The 16,059-nt window shown below is 42.6% G+C and overlaps 1 protein-coding gene across 1 annotated transcript in view; it reads right to left on the bottom strand.

Annotated features, from left to right (window-relative positions):
• Positions 1-16,059, bottom strand: part of MAP3K20 (mitogen-activated protein kinase kinase kinase 20) — a 194,546-nt gene that overhangs the window by 19,276 nt on the left and 159,211 nt on the right. Inside the window, exons 15-16 of the mRNA XM_003253722.3 lie at positions 10,531-10,593; positions 9,479-9,571 (exon numbers count right to left, since the gene is read on the bottom strand). Of these exons, the coding sequence (XP_003253770.2) occupies positions 9,479-9,571; positions 10,531-10,593 (156 nt within the window). The remainder of the gene's footprint in view (positions 1-9,478; positions 9,572-10,530; positions 10,594-16,059) is intronic.

Raw genomic sequence — 16,059 nt, 5'->3', positions numbered from 1 at the left:
TTAGGAGACTGGAGCTCTCTTTGAGTTAAAGACACTTATTATTATAGTTGGTAACCAGCAATAATGTGCTTGTAATTTTTTCGAGCCTATGTTTTATCATGTACATCGCTATTTTAAAAGGAATTCGTAATCTTGATTAAGAAGACTGAGAGAGACCCAATAGTGTGCTGGAGCCAGCTCTCATGAGCTGATTGCTTACAGCCATTCCCAACTTCAAATCCAGTGATGCCAGATTGGTAACTTGAAATCGGCCATAGTGGGAATTTTTCACACCATGGAGATCTACACATGCTACAAACCAGGGCTTTCTCGCATTGTTAGACACTTCCTGGCACGCTAGCCTGTATGCAGGACTGTCAATCCATTCAGCAGGTATGCACTGAGCACCTCGCCTAGTTCTGCTTTAGCTCTCTAGCTCTATAGGTGGCTGTCCAACCCGTTTGACAGAGTACATTGCCACACTCTGTAATTAGAAATCAGCAGTGACTTATGCAGTTGTAAAATTCTGAACTGCATTTGCTTCTTTGCTCAATTAAAACTTGTGTTTCCTTCTCATTTTTAAAAAACCACTTTATTGAGATATGACTGATACATGAAAAGCTCTACCTATTTAATGTATATAACCTGATGAGTTTGGAGATACATATATAAGACAGTAGGGACGGGGCTCAACCCCACCCTCCCAACTAGTGTATTTTTTTCCATACATCCTCACTGACCGTGAGAACTTGTAAACTGTGTGACGAAACTGAGAAGCAGCATTCCACCGTCAATCTCACTCAAAGGAGTTAGCCCTATCACCCGCATGCACACAAAACCAAGAAAATGACCCGTCCTAACCTCTTGCCTCATTATACTACTCAAATCCCCGCCCCAGGAGCTTATCTGCCATTTTTTGATCATGCGATGCATGTATTAACATGATATCTCACTTCGCCTGCACACTCCATGCTCTGTCCTGCACATGTAATGACTTTCGCTTACCTCATGCTTATTCATGTCACCCTTCTTAAAACACTGCAAGACCTGCCCTCAGAGAGCCAGTCAGAGAACTCTTGCTCCCATGCTGTCTCCCTTGGGCTTGAGCATAGGCCCCAGTAAAGCCTTGTCTGGGAAACTTTCTCACCCTCATGTTAATTTCTGTTGCATGAGAACTCACGAACAGGTAGGTAATGTATGCACCTATGAGACCATCACCACAACCTATGCCATAAACATTTATCTATCACCTCCAAAAGTTTCCTCCTGCCCTCTTATTAGTTATTATTTTTATAAGATTGCTTAACATGAGATCAAATTTGCAAATTTTAAGTATATAACAACTTGCTGTTAATTATAGATACTATGCTGTACAGTAGATCTCTAGAACTTATTCATCTTAGATTCTTAGGCACACAAATTCATGTGTGCATACATGTATGTTTTTCTCTCAAAAAATAGTTGGTCATGGAAATAAACTTCCCTACACTTAATTTTTAATAAACGCAAGATATATCAAAGTAAAGCGCTGCTTTCTGCTGTTCTGAAATTTCCAAAAAGTGTTGGCTTTATACTTACAAAATCCTTTTCTCTTGTGCCCTGTTATTTTATTCATGTTTATCTATCCATTTATAAAGATTGCACAATAGGGGGAAAAAAAGCCCTATTTAACAGTTTTTGATATTTATAGTGCTCTGAGAAAGGGCCTGGAGATTCAATTAAGTTTATTAAAAGCAACATTTTATAAGCAATGTAATAAAGACTTAAAAGCACAATACAAGTGGGAAGCATTTGTAAAAAGCTGAGTTTTTAACCTATAAATGACATGGCTGGAAAAGCAGAACTATTGATTGAATTTCTTCCACTGGGGAGCGGGAGAAGAGGCCAGGTGTTAACAGTGGCAAGGGTGGAAGGCAGGAGAGGGAGTCGGCTGGGCAGGAAAGTCCTCTACTGATAACCTTCCACTTTGTGGGCATCAGTAATTCTGCTTCTACCTCTTCCAAAGGTTCCTCTCATTTACTCTTCCTACTTTTCTTGCCTCTTTGAGATAGGAAATCGGAAGTGATGGTCATCTGGGAAGGAGTGGCTCCAGTCTGGAAGCCTGGTCTTTATTTAAGGACCCACTCATAGGTAGCCGGCGTGTTCCGAGAGTTGGGAGGGGCAGCGTGCTGTTTCCGTTACTTTTCCCCTAACGTCAGTCTCTTATCTATGTCAGGTAATCAGTTTAGACCCATGGGAACCCAGCTTCAATCAGGTTTCCTTTGCCTCACTGGGGAGAGGAGGAAATAAGGACGCAAGGAACAAAGTCTGTGACGGTTGAGCATTCCTAAGGAATGGACAACTCCCCAAAGAGTTCCTTCCTAATTCTGCTTTTGAATTTTTATGGCACACGAAGTCTCAAAAAGATCTTGGTGAGAAAACTGCTGGGTGATTTGATAGTTTATCTCTTGGCAATTTGAGAATCAATATTCCTGCATGGTGAGCTGATAGGAGATACAATAATAAAATCTAGGCAGCTGAGTATTTTAATAAAAAGGGGTGGTTGCCACCCTGGGGAGCGCATGAAGTCACCTGAGATTCTGGAAGCCGCTTTCCTTTTGTGCCAAGTCAAAGGCCTTAGATTGTAAAATACAGGGCACTTTGATTGCAAAAACAAAAACAGTGGTAATGTAGAATTAACTGACCCCCAAATGCCTTTTCATTACCAATATCCTTATTTTGGGGGACAATGGTATCTTCCAAAATGAGGCAGTGCGACACAGTAGTTAGACCCTTAGACTGAATCTGCCCCTTACTAGGTTGGAGCCTCTGGAGAGGAGTTTCACCTCTGTGCCTCAGTTTCCTCATGAAGAGGATGATACAGAGATAATGTTCCCTGTCATGTTGAGTTGTAACAATTACACAAATATGCCCTTTGCAAAGTGCTCACCAGAAGTATGAAGTAATAATAATTATCCCTAGGCCGGGCGCGATGGCTCATGCTTCTAATCCCAGCACTTTGGGAGGCCGAGGCGGGCGGATCACGAGGTCAGGAGATCGAGACCACGGTGAAACCCCGTCTCTACTAAAAATACAAAAAAAATTAGCCGGGTATGGTGGCAGGTGCCTGTAGTCCCAGCTACTTGGAGAGGCTGAGGCAGGAGAATGGCGTGAACCCAGGAGGCGGAGCTTGCAGTGAGTCGAGATCGCGCCACTGCACTCCAGCCTGGGTGACAGAGCAAGACTCCATCTCAAAAAAAAAAAAAAAAAAAAAAAAAAAAAAAAAAAAAAAAAAAATTATCCCTAGCATGGGAAACATTCAAGCAGAGAAAGACACAATTTCTGCCAGTTTGATTGTCGTAACTTCCAGGTTGTCTCCACATATGACATCATCTAAATTATTATTATTATTTGAGATGAGTCTTGCTCTGTTGCCCAGGCTGGAGTGCAGTGGTGTGATCCTGGCTCACTGCAACCTTGCCTCCTGGGTTTAAGCGATTCTTCTGCCCCAGCCTCCCAAGTAGCTGGGACTACAGGCACAGGCCACCACACCCAGCTAATTTTTATACTTTTAGTAGAGATGGGGTTTCACCATGTTGGCCAGGCTGGTCTCGAACTCCTAACCTCAAGTGATCTGCCCTCCTTGGCCTCCCAAAGTGCTGGGATTACAGGCATGAGCCACTGTGCCTGGTCTATGTCATTTAAATTAATAATCAACTTTACTATTTAGGAGCAGGTCAAGTAAATGGAGGTAAAACCTGTTTCGCTTATTAATTTAAATTGCCAGTGAAGCCTTTGGTCTAATCATGGTGTTTTTTCCCTGCTAGGTTGTTTCAGAAAAAGCACATTTCACTTGTGGGAGAATTCTTGTAAGCATCAATGGGGCTGGAGCCTGGTCAGGTCCTGGCTCTTTGGAGGGGTGTGGCTGTGAAGACTAAGCGCATGGGCAAGATGGCCCTGCAGCCACTCGTGATTACCATAGCAGGGCAGGCACTCAAACGCAGAGCACCTTCCAGGGTTCTGCAAATCAACCTCGCTTTGTGCCATCATCCATCTGCTTATAAAATGAAGCTAAGAAAAATAACTTAATCTGAATTCTTAGGACAGAAGTGGACAGGGTTTTTCCTTTACCTATTTGTGTATAAAGTAATGTTTTCCTGGCTTGCTCTTAGTAGGCTTAAAGTTGTGGAAATGACCTAATTTTAAGGGGTAGTTAGTGGGTGGTCCTTCTCAAATGCAAAGGGAAAATGTAGCTACTATTTTCATGATAAAGTCACCGTCATACTTTATTCTCAATGGCTGCCATTACAACACATTTTTCATTTTACTTGTAAAAGAAAAGGTGAAATCCAGCAAATGCCTCTGCTATGCAAACCCTTAGGTTGGAGAGAACTTGCAAAGCTCCAGTTTTCTCTTGGAAAGCTTATTCCGGTCATGGAGGTGGGGGTGGACTTAAAGGCTTCACCTTTCCCATGAAGATGGGTTTATGAGAACCTGGTTAATTGGGATGTGGAGGAAGCCTTTTTTTCTTGGGTTCTATCTTTAAGGCCCAAGGCAACAAGGTTTTCGTGTGGGGAACTGAAATTTCAATTCAAAGCACATTAATCAGAAAATATTTCATAATGCTAAGATATAGGCTCGCATAGCTGGTATAGTTTAGAACAGGACAGTAATTTATTCTAGGATTGTTTTATATAGGTTTACAGATGGCTTAAATGTTGTGGGTCAGGTGTGAGATCTAGCACATATTTACTACAAAGACAATAATAAAGATGTAATTTCTGGTCTTAGCTCTGTCCTTGCCTCACCCCAGGCAAGTCATATACTTTCTCTTGTTATTTCTTTCTGAATCAGCAATGATGATACTATGAGTTATGCATCTCACCCAAATGCCAACAGGATAAAGGAGATGACATTTATAGAATACCTGAGCTCTTTAGAATGTATTCTCCAAGCAAAAGCTTTAAGAATTATATTCTAGAAAGTATTCTGTAACTGTCCACCAACCTCTTCAAGCCCCAATAAAGTATTCATGGTTCCAAAAAAGCTTTTCCTGATGAACCTCACCCATTCCAGTCACTTCTTTATACTTTTAGCACCTTAGCATCATATTCACATTGTATATTTCACTTTGATCCACCACTTTATAACATCATCTCTCTAGTTGCCCACACGAGAAACCTCAGCACCCTCCTGGCCCCTCCCTCCCACTTGCTGCGTCTCCAGCTAGTGACACAATCTAATTCCATTTCAGTGTGTCCTGGGACCCATGGCACTGTCACAGGCTCAGTGCTTTGACATTTTTCACCTGGTTGTCTGCACTGCCCACTCACAGATCTTTCTCACTCTAGCCTGGCCCCTTTCCAATTCATCCTTCTCTGTGCTTCTGAAAGATCTGTTAAAAACATAAATCTGATCCTATCTGCTCTCCTCTTAAAATCCTTAAAACTCCTTGGCTTAGCACATAAGACAGTGCTTTTTCTAGTCGCTAGCCCCCTTCCTGGGCACTCCTTTTGGCATCCCCCTGTTCCATGGTAAGTCTTTCTAGAGGGAGGATGCTTGAGTTGAGTCGTTAAGTCCCCTCAAAATTATTCCAAGAAAGAGCTCCCTGTGTTTTCCTGGCTTCATGCTTTTGAGCTTTTGCACACATGGTTTCTTCTGCCTTCAACGTCCTCTCCTTACCTAGTCATTCTTAGTGGCTTTAACATTTTAGCTTAAGCAACAGTTCTACCAAGAAGACTTCAAGGACCCTCCCTCACTGAGCCCTTTCCCATCTGTTGTAGATCCTCATCCAGTGAACTCCCACGGAACCATGTAAATGGCTTTGTAAAAACTCATCATTCTGTACCATAGCCTTTCATGGATTTTGTCTATTGCTCATGATAAGCTGTAGGTTCCATAAAGGCTGGGATTGTACTTTTTGATTTTGTATCAAAATCTAGCATCTACCTTAGAGCAAGGCACATAGTAGGTCCTCAGTAAATGCCTGCCAAATGAATAGATAAAATTATTACTCTGGGCTGGGTGCGGTGGCTCACGCCTGTAATCCCAGCACTTTCGGAGGTCTGGCTGGGTGGATCATGAGGTCAGGAGCTCGAGACCAGCCTGACCAACATGGTGAAACCCTGTCTCTACTGAAAATACAAAAATTAGCCGGGTGTAGTGGCACGCCCCTATAATCCCAGCTACTCAGGAGGCTGAGGCAGGAGAATTGCTTGAACCTGGGAGGCAGAGGTTGCAGTGAGCCAAGATTGCATCACTGCACTCCAGCCTAGGCAACAGAGTGAGACTCTTGTCTACAAAAAAAAAAAAAAAAAAAAAAAAAAAAAAAGATTACTCTGGATGGGTGACCAAGGAACAGCAGAGGATCAAAAGCTGCAGCAGCTTTAGGGCTTGTAGATAATCTATGACTCAAGAAGTCTACATCATTATTGCCAAAAACAGACCATTGTATTCAGTCTCAAATATTATCCATAGCTCCTTATTTTTACTAAAAAATAGATTTTTCCGTTTTCTATATTAATAAATTATTTCTTTTTTAATTGAAAATATTTTCTTGGCCAGGCGCAGCTGCTCACGCCTGTAATCCCAGCGCTTTGGGAGGCTGAGGTGGGCGGATCACCTGAGGTCAGGAGTTCGAGACCAGCCTGGCCAACATGGAGAAATCCTGTCTCTACTAAAAATACAAAATTAGCTGGGCGTGGTGGCACGCGACTGTAATCCCAGCTACTTCCAAGGCAGGAGAATCACTTGAACCAGGGAGTCGGACGTTGCAGTGAGCCAAGATCATGCCATTGTACTCCATCCTGGGCAACAAGAGCAAAACTCCATCTCAAAAAAAAAAAAATTTTTTTTCTTGGTTGAGATCTCTCTTCACAAGTCTTTTCCAAGGAAATTTTTTCTCTCTTCTTTTACCACCTACAAACCATAATAAAGCTTAAAGATAACTCATAAATTCAATGTCATGGAATCAAGAAAACCAGAAAAGGCAAATTGAAATGTGCGATTTGTTTACCATCAGATGAACTTAGGGGTGGCCACAGCTGCAGAATCTCAGGGTTAGAAGTGCTTCTGATATTGTTGGAGACAGAAGAACTTACTTTCCTGCCCCTTTCTGTAGCTCCTTCTAACAACAGGAATGAATAGACAGTGATCCATTCACAGAGAGAAAACTATTCATATGTAAGAAACCTGGATCCAGAGCAGCTCTCACTCAACCAAAGTCTGTGGCCGAAACAAGGGAGGTAAAGATTTTCATTCAGCAGGTAAAGAAATAACTGCAGTGGTGCAGGCAAGACACATTCTTGCATATATGTCTAGAAAGGGCATCTTTAAAAAAAAGATTAATGTTTTTGGGTATATACTAGGTGTATATATTTTGGGGGTACATGGGATTTTTTTTTTTGAGGTGATGTCTCACTCTGTTGCCCAGGCTAGAGTGCAGTGGCACAATTTTGGCTCACTGCAGGCTTGACCTCCTGAGCTCAAGTGATCCTTCCCACTTTAGCCTTTCCAAGTAGCTAGGACTACAGGCGTACACCACTACACCCAGCTACTTTTTGTATTTTTTGTAGCGATGGGATTCCACCATGTTGCCCAGGCTGGTCTCGAACTCCTAGGCTCAAGCGATCCACCAGCCTCAGCCTCCCAAAGTGCTGAGACTACAGGTGTGATCCACTGCGCCCAGTCTTTGTGATTCTTTGATAGAAGCATATAATACGTAATAATCACATTAGGATAACTGAGGGCATCCATTACCTCATTTCTTTGTGTTACAGACATCCCAATTCCACTCTTTTATTTAAAAATATATAATAAATTATTGTTGACTGTAGTCACCCTGTTGTGCTATCAAATAATAGATCTTATTCATTCTATGTTTTCACCCATTAACCATCCCAGCATCCTCCTGCCCTCCCCTGCTATGCTTCCAAGCCTCTGGTAATCATCGTTCTACTATCTCCATGAGTTCAAGTGTTTTAATTTTTAGCTTCCGTCTTTCTGTGACTGGCTTATTTCACTTAACATAATATCCTCCGGTTCCATCCATATTGTTGCAAATGACAAGATTTCATTCTATTTGGGAATAGTATGCCATTGTGTATATGTACCACGTTTTCTTTATCTATTCATCTGTTGATGGGCACTTAGGTTTGCTTCCAAATGTTGGATTTTGTGCACAGTGCTGCAATAAACATAGGAGTACAGATATCTCTTCAATATATTGATTTCCGTTCTTTTGGTTATATACCTAGCAGTGGGATTGCTGGATCATTTACATTCCCACCAACAGTGTACGAAGGTTCTCCTTTCTCCACATCCTCACTAGCATTCATTATTGCTTGTCTTTTGGATATAAGCCATTATAAGTGGGGCGAGGTGATATCTCATTGTGGTTTTGATTTGCATTTCCCTGATAATTAGTGACGCTGAGCCATTTTCCATACACCTGTTGGCCATTTGTATGTTGTCTTTTGAGAAATCCCTCTGCAGATCTTTTGCCCATTTTTAACTGGATTATTAGAAAGAGCATCTTTGGAAGGCCCAGGAAAAACTCAACCCCTCACAACAATTTCCAGTCATTCTCAGGCACTGGTTCCCAGGAATGGCCTGGAGCAAGCATGGTTTCACTGAGGAAAGGCCAAGGCCAGCTGAACCTACCAGAGCAATCGGTAGGCTCACACAGCTTGTGAGGTGTATTTATAAGGTCCCTTGGCTTCCCTCAAGGGAAGGCTTCCACGTTATGAGTAGTTAAGAACTTGGATTCTGAGACCAGAGCAACCTGCATTCAAATCTTTATTCTGCTATTTGCTAGCCATGTAACCCTTGGGCAAGTTATTTAACCTGTCCCAGCCTCAGTTTCCTCATTTGCAAAATGGGGGAAAGTAGTTTTTACACTTCAGTACTGTATGCCTGGTACACAATAAGTGGTCAGTTAACAGAAGTTATTATTATCATTAGCTATTTATAGTGATCAAAAGTAACACAAACCTACTGTAATTCTAATTCACAGGCTACCTAGGCCAAATAATTTTTCCAGACTTTCAAATGACATAAACTGAAAGGCTTATTGAAGAAGTGTTGCTCAAATGCCCTGCCACCCTATTTAGAGCTGATAATTTGGGTCTCCACATGGTCTACAGTTCCATTCTTAGTTTTTATTCTCGGTATTATAAAGTTGCTTTCTCTTATGAATCAGGAATCAGGAAGCTGCGACATGAGTGGTATACACAGTCTGGTATCCACGGCCCCCCTTCCCTGTCCATGCTTTACTGTGAGTTATCCTGATGTTTGGGTGGCCTCACATGGGCGTCTTCAGCTGACTGAGAAAGTAAGATTCCTAGACTGGATTACAGAGGCAGCTGGCAGCCTTTCAGCTAAATTCTATTTTATAAAGTCTATAAATTTACTCAGAATCCAGTTACCAGCTGGTAGGGGGTGTATAAAACCATGGAGTTACAGAAGAGAAAAAAGAGTAATTCGATTGAGATTTATCCAAAGGATTTAAAATGTGATTTACCTGTGGGCCAGTTCCTGGTTTCAAGTGAAAACCAAAAACCAGTTCCAGGTTCACTATCTTTTCCTCATTTTCTTCAGGTTCACCTCCTGAGTCCTAAAACAGGAAACCAAGCACCAATTATTCTAGATGTTGTTTTTACTTCTCATGTAAAGAAGATGATATCTTAGCACTAGTTTTTTTTTTTTCTATTCTAATTTATTAACTTTTGGTTATTTTGGATTAAGCTACAAATTCTAATTACATCAAGCAAGAGAAATGACATATTATGCCTTTCAGGACTTTGCCAAATGATTTATTTCATGCAGTTCAAATTGAATGTCACTGTCTTACATTTATCACAATGCATCTTGCATTGTGCAATTTTACCCTGGAAATGCACTTAGCACCTCGAGATCATTGTGAGATTTCAACTTGAGAGGTTCACAATACCCAGGGCATTTACAAGCTATTCCCAAAGAGGGATTACGCAGTGGATGGAGGATGCAAATGTGTATGGAGGATGAAGCAGAGGAACAAAATGAGTCTTTGAGGGCTTAGAGATGAAAAACTATAGCTGTTAGTGAATAAGTAAAGTTCTGTGTCTGAATTGCAAGTATTTGCTGATTTTAAACAAAGTATGCCATATTCTTTAAACTAGATTCAAAATGTTAAGTATACTAATATGTTATTCAAACAGTAAACCTCCCATCCCCTATGAAAGTGATGATCGAGCACTCCAGGGTATGAATTCTCTCAGTGACTTACATGTTGAAAAGTATCCAGGGCCAGGTGGGAGGCCACAGGACCTCACCTACAATGTTGGCACTTACAACTCCTAGCCACTAAAGTGAGGTGTGTTGTTCTTATCATGAACGAATTGTTAATATTTCAACTTGTGGGGAACAAGGGTGTTCAATTTATACACATCCCTTGCTTCAAAGGACCTTTTGTTAGATATGATGAAATTTCACTTCAAACGACCATTACCGACATTGGCAAATTTAGGTGTGGATGCAGCAGGTGCATGTGTCAATAAAGGTAGCATTAGTGTCCGTAAGAAAAACCTTACTTACCTTAATTAGTGGTGGGAAGTGAAACAAATTTATGTAATCATGGGTTAATTTCTCAATGGCTGACTGTAAAAAAAAATCATATGACTTTATTAATGATCCAATAATACCAAGAGAAGATTAAAATCACTGGGTACAAACAAAAACATTCCTTATTTACCTAGTTCATAATATATCTTGGGGGCATTAATATCCAACATCTATTTAGAATAAATCTCATTGTCCAAAGCACTGTAGGTGGTTTGTAATTATTTAAAGGACCAGAAATTTTTAAAAATTATTTTTTATTTTGGAGACCAGGTCTCATTCTATCGTGCAGGCTGGAGTGCAGTAACGCTATCATAACTCACCACAGCCTTGAACTCCTGAGCTCAAGAGATTCTTCTATCTCAGCCTCCCAAGTGGCTGGGACTCAGGCACACACCACCACACCCAGCTAATTTATTTTATTTTTTGTAGAGATGGGGTCTTGCTCTATTGCCCAGGCTGGTCTTGAAATCCTGGCCTCCTGCCTTGGCCTCTCAAAATGCTGGGATTACAGGGATGAGGCCAAGAAAAGGAAGACATTTTAAAGATGCTGAACCTCAGACTAAGCAATAAATAAAACAATTTTTCAAACACCGGCAGAGTGTAGTACTGAGAAGTGGATGTTCTATTGTACAGAATGCAGGTGCCACTCTGAATAACAGTGAGAAAAGCAACATAGCACATGAGTATAACACCAGACTTTCAGGAAGGCTAGAATCTCACTAAAAGGTTGATTGCATTATAAGAACATTTCTATGGATATGTGTCCAACATCCCCTCTGCCAATGAAACACAAAGAAATCTGAAACGAAAGGAAGACAATTTAAATGATGATTTTTTGGATACTCAGCAGGCACAGTTCAGATTTTCTAAGAACTGATTGCAGAGAGAGTAAAAAAGTACCAACCTGAGAAAATTAGATGCATTTTATTTTAAAGCAAAATAAAAACTGTTGACAGCTGACAATGTAATGAACACTTACTGGGTGTTCAATCCTACTTCTTACACTCTGCTTCTCCACACGAGGGCTAGCAGGCTCAAAGAAGAAGGGAGCCATGGTCAGGCTTAAAGGGAGGGACAAACACACAGCAAAAGAATGGGTGGGGGCCGGGTGCGGTGGCTCACATCTGTAATCCCAGCACTTTGGGATGCTAAGGTGGGCGGATCATGAGGTCAGAAGTTCGAGACCAGCCTGACCAATATGGTGAAGCCTTGTCTCTACTAAAAATACAAAAATTAGCCAGGTGTGGTAGCCCACGCCTGTAATTCCAGCTACTCAGGAGGCTGAGGCAGGAGAATCGCTTGAATCCGGGAGGCAGAGGTTGCAGTGAGCCAAGATCGCACCATTGCACTTCAGCCTGGGTGGCAGAGCGAGACTCCAGCTCAAAAAAAAAAAAAAAAAAAAAAAAAGAATGGGTGGATACACTGCTCCAACTGTCCAGTTTGATCACCTACCATTTAAGGACTGAGAGACTCTTGGAGAAAGTACACAACATTTGTGCCTTCCTCAGTGAAAGCGCAAAGAATAAAGGGTGCATTCTTACCATCAGGCTGTGTGTGAGAAACACTTCTGACAAGGACCAGGAGGACTCCTCCAGTGTGGATCTACCCATCCCCAAAAGCCCAGCTTGGAGCATTACTTATCTTAATTGAGAGTCTATGCAGGGCCCTCCTAGAGTAAGTGCACATGACCCTTTCCCTTTATCTTTCCCTCTCATATAAACTTGTTGGGAATCCCCATGCTCTGGCTGAGTTTAGTGGTCACCTGTTGGCTGAGCGCCCCCTGGGTAGCCATTCTTACATACAGCCCCAGCCTTGGCAGTAAGGGGGAGGGTCCGCATTCCACACTTTGGAGACTGCCCCTCTGTGAATGACTGTCTTTAGAAGCTCATGCAGACTCACTCAGGAGTTTGAGGGCAATGTTAGGTCCCCCAACAGATGCAGGCTACTCCTTCATTTGGAGCTCTGGGCAGACCCTCTGCAGAGGTCATAAAAAGAGGACATTACACTGACTCCACTCTAGTGGGTCAAATAATTTTTTTTTTTTTTTTTTACTTTTAAGTGGCCGCTTCCAACAGGGCTTTTTCTCTCTGCATGTTCCTTGGCTTCTCTGCAAGCTTAGACCCCTGTCCCCTGTCCCTGCCTTTTTTTTTTTTTTTTTTTAAGACAGGGTCTTACTCTATTGCCCAGGCTGTAGTGCAGTGGTGCAATCATAGTTCATGGCAGCCTCAACCTCTTGGGCTCAAGCGATCCTCCCACCTCAACCTCCCAGGTAGCTGGGACCACCACAGGTGTGCACCACATGCCTGGCTAATTTTTGCATTTTTTGCAGAGGCAAGGTTTCGCCATGTTGCCCGGTCTGGTCTTGAACTCCTGGTTTCAAGTGAGTTGCCCACCGTGACCTCCCAAAGTGCTGGGATTACAGGCATGAGCCACGGTGCCTGGCCCTTAGACCCTTTTGACCACCGATTCTATCTTAAAGCTTTTCCAACCTTTGGCTTTTGTAACAGCATTCTCTCCTCATTTCCTACTTTGTGGACAGATATTCTTGTCTTCCTCTTCACTTTCCTGGCCACACACATCCTTTCTGCCAAAGACAGAAAGCTTCCTAGCTGGAAGAAGACTACTCTTGGGCAGGGTGTAGAGATGCCTGTGCTTTCCTTTGTTTTATTATTATTTTTTAATGAGGTGAAACTCACATACCATAAAATTAACCATTTTAAAGTGGGCAATTGAGTGGCATTTAGTACATTCACAATGTTGTGCAACCAGTACCTCTATCTAGTTCTAAAACATTTTCTTCACCCCCAAAGGGGACTCTATTCCCATTAGGCAGTCAATGACCATTGCCGCCTCCCCCCAGCAGCTGGCAATCACTGATTGCTTTCTGTCTCTATGGATTCGCCTATTCAGGATGTCTCATACAATATGTGACCTTTGTGTCTGGCTTCTTTCATTTAGCATCATGTTCAAGGCTCATCTGTGCTGCCGCACGTATCAGAGTGGAGTCCTAATAAGTAAGCAACAACGAGGAGGGGGTCCTAGGTGGGGGATAACAATTGTTGAGAGACAGCTAATCACAGACAATCACAACAACCTGTTCCCAAATACCTCATTCTGCAAGTAACTCCAGCGGCATGACCTTGTCTGCACACCCTATCTGCACGTAGCCCTTCCAGTATGATCCCATAAAACTTCCCTCAAGCCCTTGCCTCTTGGCAGACAGCCCCTTCTCTGCTGTGCTGCCCACTGCACCCTTGCAACGCATCTTCATACTTTCTCTAATAAATCTGCCTTTCTTTACCTACGACTGTCTTGGTAAATTCTTTTACCGCCTGCGACAGCGGCCCCAGCCAGTCTGCCCACAACAGTCAATACTTCATTGTGCTTTCCTTCCTGAGCCTGAGAACAGCCCTCTTACTTGTGGCATCTTCCCCTTCTCTCCATTCGCATTTTTGCTACACTGCAGTGCTTATTATTCTCTACATTTATACCCTCCTGTTTTTTCAAAACCCAGCCTTGCCTCTTTAATCCATTTTAAAACTTCCAGAAGCAAAGTGTAAATATGTCAATTCTCAATACTCCTGACAGCTGGTCAAATTCCAGCTCTTCCCCCAAGCCTGAAGTTGTAAGCTGTCCAGGATCCGGCCCCACCTTCCTTCCACTTCAGGTGCCATGCATTCTACTCATCACCCGTGTTCTGCAGACAGAGCTGCTTATGCTACTCAGGTCGGGACTCGTCTTTTCTGTTCCTCCACATTATCTTCCATGTCTCTTAACTCTTTGTTCTCTCTGTCCAGATTAATGTTCTTTCCTTTCCTGGTCTACATTCCAAAATCTGTCATTCCTCCAAGATCCAGCTCAAGGGCCACCCACTCTGGGAAGTTTCCCTTCTCCATCTCTCACCATGGCCTCTCCTAAGTCTGGATAATGAATCGGTCCTTTCCTCCCAATTGCCAAGGAGATGCTGTATGCACATTTAATCTTTTCTCTGAGATGTAAATTCCTTAACCACAGGTTTCTTTGAATCTTCACAGGCCCAGTCTCACAATTAGTAGACATTCACTGAATTTGTTGAACAATAAACAGTAAGTCTGGACTTTGCTTGCCTAAATGATAACACTGAGCATGAAAGGGGTACTTAGGTTATCCAGGGCCACCCTTGGAAAGATGTAAATCACCGAGGGCTTCTGGTGAGATATCCCAGCTCACCACCCTTCCTCCGAAATGATCCTTAAGGAATACTGGGCCTTTTCAAAGATGGCAGGTGGGAAGGGGAGGTGGGAGCATCTTATTTGGCATCTGCCAAATAGGACAAGATTTACAAAATTTCTGTTTTGGAGCTCTGAAACATCTCTGTACTGCAGAAAATACTTTTTCCTACTGTGGCCCACTTAAGCCAGCATAGCTTTTAGGATGGACTTGCCCATACCCAGAGGCTGGGATTACATTCTTTGCCAGCCTTTGAGAAATATGCTATGCATGAGTTTTCCTGCCCTTCTTCTAGGAGGGAGAAGACAGCAAGGTCCTCTTTCTGTTGTGGAGATGGTCTGTGGTGGGTGAGTGCCAAGCTGTTGCGCAAAGGGTGCTGAGAGTCTGTAAGGATGTTTCTTCCTGGACCTAGGGTTCACAGAATGAAATGAATGGGCTCTCTTTGGGCCTTAATGGGGATTTCTCTAGAAAGGTCAGTGTGAGTAGCTCTGAGGTAGGGACTAGTTGGCATGCTGGTAGAGCCTTTGTGAAGGTGTGGATTTGGACAGGAGGCTGCCTTTTCTAAATTTTCTCTTTTACTCTGTTTCTCTTCTTTCTAACCTATACACACTCGTCCATCTACCCACACTGGAATGGGGGTGAGGGTTTGGGGAGCAAACCTGATTTTATTCTAAGATCTCTCTTGAAACAAGATTAGTCATAATGACCACACAGATGCCAGCAATTCTTACTCAGTTTAAGTTGCTAAATTGAAAAAACAAAAACAAACAAAAAACAACCATGACCACCACCACCACAACAAACACAGCGGTTTAGCTTTGAAACTACTCAACACTTAAGTTTTGGGGGAGATGTTAGAATTTCCTGAGTGAGTGGGGATTAAAACACATACATGGTGGTGTCTGTTCCAGGTCATAATGACAAAAATTACAAATGCCTTTAGGTTATTGCATTGGCTTAGGTTTCCCTCTGGCCATGCAGAAATTCTGGGGTCCTTAGGGATTCCCGATGGATTTTTGTCCTCTCTAGAATTAAACTGAGTCACCTCCTGCTATTCTGGGTGGATGGCTGTTTTCCAGGCACCACACTGCCTTTGTGGTATTTCTTACAGCTGTCATTTACCATCATCGCATAAGCAGTATCTGTTTTCTCCACCAGATTAGAGACTTCCTGAGGGCAGGGGGGTGATATTCAGGTATCTCCCTGTGACTCCTACTATACCACGTATGCACCTTTTTGCTGTTGGATTATGAGGAAGGAATTAGGGGTGCCCGGGGGCAGCTGCTGATTATC

The sequence above is a fragment of the Nomascus leucogenys genome, chromosome 22a, assembly GCF_006542625.1.
Source record: "Nomascus leucogenys isolate Asia chromosome 22a, Asia_NLE_v1, whole genome shotgun sequence".
In the NCBI taxonomy this organism is placed as follows: Eukaryota; Metazoa; Chordata; class Mammalia; order Primates; family Hylobatidae; genus Nomascus; species Nomascus leucogenys.
Note: the sequence above shows the minus strand (reverse complement) of the source record. Positions and strands in the feature narration are given on the sequence as shown.